At 46.7% G+C, this 6,913-nt stretch overlaps 1 protein-coding gene across 1 annotated transcript in view; it reads left to right on the forward strand.

Moving 5' to 3' along the window:
* Sgcg (sarcoglycan gamma) overlaps positions 1-6,352 on the forward strand; it is a 30,383-nt gene extending 24,031 nt beyond the window's left edge. Inside the window, exons 7-8 of the mRNA XM_013349225.2 lie at positions 1,409-1,532; positions 4,587-6,352. Of these exons, the coding sequence (XP_013204679.1) occupies positions 1,409-1,532; positions 4,587-4,760 (298 nt within the window). The 3' untranslated portion in view covers positions 4,761-6,352. The remainder of the gene's footprint in view (positions 1-1,408; positions 1,533-4,586) is intronic.
* The last annotated feature ends 561 nt before the right edge of the window (positions 6,353-6,913 follow it).

Raw genomic sequence — 6,913 nt, forward strand, 5'->3', positions numbered from 1 at the left:
TCTCTCTCTTTCTCTCTCAGCTAAACATTTTCTGCTCTCATGGGAACATGTAGCAAATATCTTTGACCTTAAATCTGTCTCTTTTGTTCCTTCCCTGTGAATCTGTATATTAACTAAATTCTTGCTGGGGAATATTATTTTAAGGTGTGTTGCATTTGTTTAACTCTGTGAAGCTGTGACTCTCTGCCTGTCTAAAACACTTGATGGTCCTAATAAAGAGCTGAATGGCCAGTAGCAAGGCAGGAGCAAGGATAGGTGGGGTTTGCAGACAGGATACAGAGAAGGAGAAATGAAGAAAGGAAGAGGACAAGGAGAGGAAGACATCAGGGGCCAGCCACCCAGCTATATAGCAAGCCATGGAGAAAAAAGTAAAGAAAGGTACACAGAAATGGAGAGAGATACAAGCCCAAAGGCAAAAGAGAGTCGGGATAATTTAAGTTAAAAAAAAAAACTGGCAAGAAACAAGTCAAGCTAAGGCTGGGCATTCATAATTAAGAATACGCCTCTGGGTATGATTTATCTGGAAGCTGGATGGTGCCCCCAAAGGCCAAAAGAGTAAAACATCACACAACAATGTTGTCACCGTTTAAGCTGTCCACCCATGGCGTTTTCTTCTGCAGTGCCACGATGACAGCTGTCTGTTGACTGTACCTCTGCACAGAGGACACTGATCTCATAGGCTGTCACTGGTAGGACACGCGTTTCTCTGCTACTCACTGTGTAGGATAGTTGTTATCAACGTGACACAACCGGAGTCACCTGGAAAGAGGCACTGCCTTCATCAGACAGACCTGTCAGCATCTTTGCAGGGCATTTTCTTGATTGATGATTGACTCGGGAAGACCCAGCCCACATGAGCACGCCATCCCTGGACAGCTGGACTACGTAAGAAAGCAGGCTGAGCACGCCACGGAAAGCGAGCCAGTGAGCAGCATTTCTCCATGGGCTCTGCCGGAGTTCCTGCCTCGAGCTCCTGCCCTGGCTTCCCGCAGTGATGGACTGTAAGCTGTATGCTGACATAAAGCCTTTCTTCCCCTAGCTGCTTTTATCACAGCAATAGCACATTCACCATTTCTGAATGTATGTGTATAGAACACGTCAACATTCATGAGTGACATCAAGTTTCTTGAAGAGTCTGCGTCCCTTGTCAGTTACACTTCTATTAAGCCATGAAGGTTTGGTGTGCAAGGTTCGGTAGTTTATTTTCCTCTTCATTCGGTTGGTCCTCCCTGTCCTAGAACTGCTCACCTGGAGCTATCCTCCCACCTCAGGCTTCTGAGTAGCTCAGAACTGCTCACTGGGGCCCTCCTAACACCTCAGGTTCTGAGGAGCTTGGGCTCAGAAGCATCTTAGCTGTTGTCCCCAAGCGGTTCGAGGGTGGCGTCTAACATCTTTTTCCTCATTTCAGGTTAGAATCCCCAACACGGAGTCTAAGCATGGATGCCCCAAGGGGGGTTCACATCAAAGCGCACACTGGAAAAATGGAGGCCCTTTCTCAGATGGACATCATCCTCCGGAGCAGTGACGGAGCAGTGAGTACAATGAAGGAGTACTGAACAACTGTGCGGCTGAGGCACCTGCACGCTGCACCCACCAGGGCGTCAGTGTGCTAACCTTCTGCTGGCCTGTAAGGAGACCGGAGGAGAGGCACAGCATAGGCGGTGTGGAGGAAGAACTGAGGACACGTCAGTACTGGGAAGGGTCACAGACGGTTGGGGTCATTCCACGGTGGGCTCACTTTCTTACACCGGCACCGGCTCCACTAAGTCCCTGTTTCCAGTTGTGAGAAAGCATTGTAGACTTTGAGGAGGTGCAGACATCAGTTTTTGCATTTCCCGGTGACTCGGTGTTTCACAGCATGGCTGTTATTGGGGTTGTGTATAAATGACAACCGTCCCCTCTTGTTGCCCAGAGCACTATGTGTGTGGGTCACTAGCCTAGGTCATTAGCACTGTGGGGTGCATGGTTACATGCTCACTCTCCAGCTCTGCCCTGGCTTGCACCAGGGACAGTCAGCAGAAACTGTAAAGCATAGTACAAGCCATGCAGGGTGCAGGGGAGCTGCAAGTCCAGCAGCCCGGGCCTCTGTGGGTCATCCATCAGTCCTCTTTCTGGAAAGTCTGCTGGCCCTCTACGCCTGTCTCCTCATTAAACAAAAGGGGGAAGTGCTTGATCGTGTCTTGTGGTCTTGAGGCACTTGTGAAACATTTTGAAATGACGTTCATTTAGCATGAATGTAGTTAGGATGCACACAGTGCTGTCCTAAAGAAGGTCAGGTATGTGGACAGAACCCAATCAATGACCGCCCACAGAGAAGATGTGAAAGACATCTACAAACTGAAACTTAGGAGCTTGTGAGATCCAGAGCTGCCAAAGTCAGAGATGGAGCCAAGGATTCTAAAATCTTACTATGGAGACACGGTATCCCCACGCACTACACACAGCTTCAATGACTATTGAGACATGGTATTATCATGTACTGCACAAAGCTTCAGTTACTATGGAGACACAGTATCACCACACACTGCACACAGCTTTAGCTACTATGGAGACATGGTATCACCACACACTGCACACAGCTTCAGTTTTTAAATTTTCACTGTTTCTACTGTGAACCAGGCAGCAATTCTTCAGGTAGCACACAATGGGACCTTTAATTCCAGCTTGCATTCCCCATGACTAGGAGCTGGACAGAGGGAGGACAGAAGTCTGGACTCCTGCCTAACATGCTGAACAGTAAAACAGTATAGGCTGTCAGTGGAGGAAAAGAAGCTACTGGACAAATTAACCTACCAACCACAAGACAGGAGAGGGCAGAGATGCTGAGGTAACAGCCTCCCAGGGAAGAGCAAGTACTCAAAGACCCGCTGGCATGGCACGGTGCTCACTGGATTGCCTCTGCTCTGCTGCTATGCAAAGCCACACGGTGCAGGCTGTCTGTCCAGCAGCCAGCAGTGCTCTGACGGCTCATTAGCAGATGGGAATTCATGGATGAGAGCTATAGGAATCAAAGAGAGCTTCAAGCTGGCTGACAATGAAGACATTATGCCAACCTACAAAGCTCTGAAACTTCCTTTTAATGAGTGGGTGTTGGGAGGAAGGGGCAAGCCACTCAAGGTGACTGTTCTCATATCCTTAGGAGAATGGTCCCCTGCCTCAGCGATGGCTCTTTGCACCTATTTAACAAATCGGGTTGTTCCCATGGCCCCTGCCCTGCTTTAGTCTTAAGGCCTGCTGCACTCAGCACTCAGGAGAAGACAGAAGGATTTTGTTTGTTTGTTTGTTTGTTTATTAAAGATTTCTGCCTCCTCCCCGCCACCGCCTCCCATTTCCCTCTCCCTCCCCCAATCAACTCCCCCTCCCTCAACAGCCCGAAGAGCAGCCAGGGTTCCCTGCCCTGTGGGAAGTCCAAGGACCTCCCACCTCGACAGAAGGATTTTGAATAATGTTAAGAGTTTAAGGAACTGGTTGGCAGCCGGAAAGGTGAATTCATTTGTCTCTCCTAGGAAAACAAATCCCAGATAAAGTCAGGATAAAGTCGGACATCCATGAACCCATTTCTGTGGACTGAGTGTCATTCCAGTGGGGAGGAGACAGTTCAGCATAAATTCACACACCATCACAAGTGCAAATTGGCATAGCAAGCCTGTCAGTTTTGCAAATAACTTCAAAAGACATTTTTTGAGGAGTGTGAAGTTGTTTTTACTCTAATGTTCTTTGGGGGCCGCCACCCAGCTCCCAAATAAATACACGGAGTCTTATTTTTACTTATGGATGCCCACCTTAGCTTGGCTTGTTTCTAACCAGCTTTTCTTAAATTATTCCATCTTCCTTTTAGCTCTGGGCTTTTATCTTCTCTATTCTACATACCTTTCTTTACTTTTTACTCTGGCTGGCTGGATAGCTGGGTGGCTGGCTGGATAGCTGGGTGGCTGGCTGGATAGCTGGGTGGCTGGCTGGATAGCTGGGTGGCTGGCTGGATAGCTGGGTGGCTGGCCCCCATGTCCTCCTCCTTCTCCTTCCCCTCTTCTCGCTCCTGGATCTTTTCTTAGATTTTTCCTCCTATTTATTTTCTCTGCCTGCCGGCCTGGCTTATCTTTCCTCCTGCCTTGCTATTGGTCGTTCAGCTCTCTATTAGATCAATCAGGTGTTTTCAACAGGTGAAGTAACCCAGTTTCACAGAGTTAAACAAATGCAACATAAAAGAATGCAATACATCTTTGCATCATCAAACAAATGTTCCACAGCATAAACAAATGTAACACATCTTAACATAGTATTCCACAACAGGAACGAAGCAATGCAGAATTGAAAAGCAATCTAGTTTACTGAACTAATAATTGTAAAACGATGGGTCAGTTTTCCTAGCTAGGGAGTCAAAGAAAATATGGCCTCTCCCCACATTGGAGGAGCATGTCAGCTCCAGGCCATTTTGAGAGGACTCCAATACAGGCAGGTACCCAGCTTGGTACCCAGCTTGTTTTCAATGGGAGAAAATTACCTTTCTTGGACTATGCTGTAAATGTCCCTTGAGCAGTTCGTTCCTCCTTCCTCATGTCTCATCTCTCTCTCTCTCTCCCAAACAGCTGGTTCTTGATGCTGAAACTGTGGGTTTGCCCATGTTGAAGCAGGGGACGCCGGGTCCCTCTGGCAGCTCTAAGGAATTTTATGAGATTTGTGTGTGTCCTGATGGGAAGCTGTACCTGTCTACAGCTGGTGAGGTCACCACCTGCGAGGAACACAGCCACATCTGTCTCTGACCGCTACCTCTTCTGCATAAGATAAGCCAGGCCGGCAAGCAGAGAAAATAAATAGGAGGAAAAATCTGAGAAAAGACCGATGTTGTCTTGGTGAGCTGAGCTGTGGCCTCAGCCTTCATGTCCCCCCAGCTGGATGGGAGCTGGAGGAAGCCCCGCTAAAGCCCTCAGAAGCATGCAGGGGGAATGTTACAATGGAACTGTTGGCCTAAATGGCCTGGTTTCAGAACGACACAGAGAAATGTCAAGAACCTAGTCACTGGATTTTCCTCTTTCTAGGCCCCTCCACTTCGCTCATGTTGAACTGCTATCTGGAAGCAATGCATCATCTCTCTCCTCACACACATTCAGCCGGCTGGTGGATTCTAGAATGTTCCAACCCCGCAAGCCCTTCCTTTATATTAAACCTCAGGTGCTCCTTTCAGCTAAGTTCAGTGTCTCAGGTTTTACCAAGAAATCTCCAGGAGTTTGAGGTTGATAGATTTCAATACATAGTTAAGGGAAAAAACTACAAAAAATTAGTCATGCTTTTTTATATACAAACCAATGAGCAATAAAAACAACATTTTTTCAGACCAGAATTTAAAAGTGTCTTACTTTATTTAATGCTCATAACTCTAAAATGTAGAAAGTATTAATTATCCTCAAATTATTGGTGGTAAAGGCTCAGGTCAGTCGGTCATAAGGCACAGGGTCCCAGGTAACTACTGAGATTAACTCAAAATGTGACCCTAAATTGCTATGGCCATTTTCACCTGGAGAACTCCGATATACTCACTCCACTCAAATCACTATGACAGCTGTATGCATAGATGTATAATGTTAATTGACAGATTTAGCAGGTGCCCAAGGGCTTCTGTCTCCAAGGATCAAAGGGAGTGGTGAACCTCTGCCTTCCAGGCCTAGTGCTGACTTCCACAAACAGGAGGCTGGGTGCAGCAGCATGGAAGCAGTCATGCGACTTCTACAGAGGAGGCTGGGTGCAGCGGCGTGGAAGCAGTCAGGCAGTGTGTGAATGTATACAGTGCCATTGTTACATAGGTTGATAATAACGAAACACAGTGCATATCTTGGTCTCTGTGGAGGCCCTTCACTGACAGTGAAAATGTCTGTCATGGGTCTTGAGAAATGACTCAGTGGTTAAGAGCACACTTCTCTTGCAGAGAGCCAGGTTTGTTTCCCAGACCCCGAGTAAAGCAGTTCACAACTGCCTGTAACTGCAGGTTCAGGGGTACCTGACTCCTCTGGCCCCACCAGCACCTGCACTCACCTGCCCATATCCAACACAGATACATCCAAGTACATAGAATTTAAAAGTATTAAGGTCTTTTTAAAGTGCCCATCATTTTTTGAAAAGGTGGCAGAAGTTGCTTGTTTGTTTTGCAGTTTTAGAAGAATCTCAGTTTAAGACCGAGTGAGACTAGCTCTCCTGCAGCTTTCCGCCCACAGATCTGTAACACTAACACAGGTCAAATGTGCCTTTTCATCTCAGAGCCAGGGGAAAGAAGTGAATTTTTTAAGATGTACTTATGTATATAGCGTTCTGCCTGTATGCATATCTGCAGACCAGAAAAGGGAACCAGATCTCATTACAGATGGTTGTGAGGCACCATGGGGTTGCTGGGAACTGAACTCAGGACCTTTGGAAGAGCAGCCAGTGCTCTTAACCACTGAGCCATCTTTCCAGCCAGAAAAGTGAACTCTTTTAATGCTTTTTTAATAAAGTGTTTATTTAATGCTGTCATCCAATCCTCACTCTAAGGGTAGCACACAGCACACAGGAAACAGCAAAGTAAAACACAGTGCTTCCTAAGGCACTGAGAGCGAACACCTGAACACACAGTGTTCCTGGATACAGGGCTGGGCACTGTTCATTTGAGGTCAATCTTGATTTTTTTTTTCAATCTTGATTTTTTTTTTTAATTTCTGATTTCTGTGACACATCAAGGTCAATCAGTCCCATGCTTGTACCTAAACAATGTCTTCAAGCCCATATGGCCTAACACAGGATTACATGTATAAGTAAACTTTTTCTCATACAAGTTCACAAAGGCTCCATTGGTACAGTGAGGTCGAAGAGAAAGCATGAGAGTGGAAAATAGGATCTGGGAGGTGGCTCTGAGAACTGGAGTCCAGATTGCAGAACCCATTAAATG

The sequence above is a fragment of the Microtus ochrogaster genome, chromosome 17 (assembly GCF_000317375.1).
Source record: "Microtus ochrogaster isolate Prairie Vole_2 chromosome 17, MicOch1.0, whole genome shotgun sequence".
Classification (NCBI taxonomy): Eukaryota; Metazoa; Chordata; class Mammalia; order Rodentia; family Cricetidae; genus Microtus; species Microtus ochrogaster.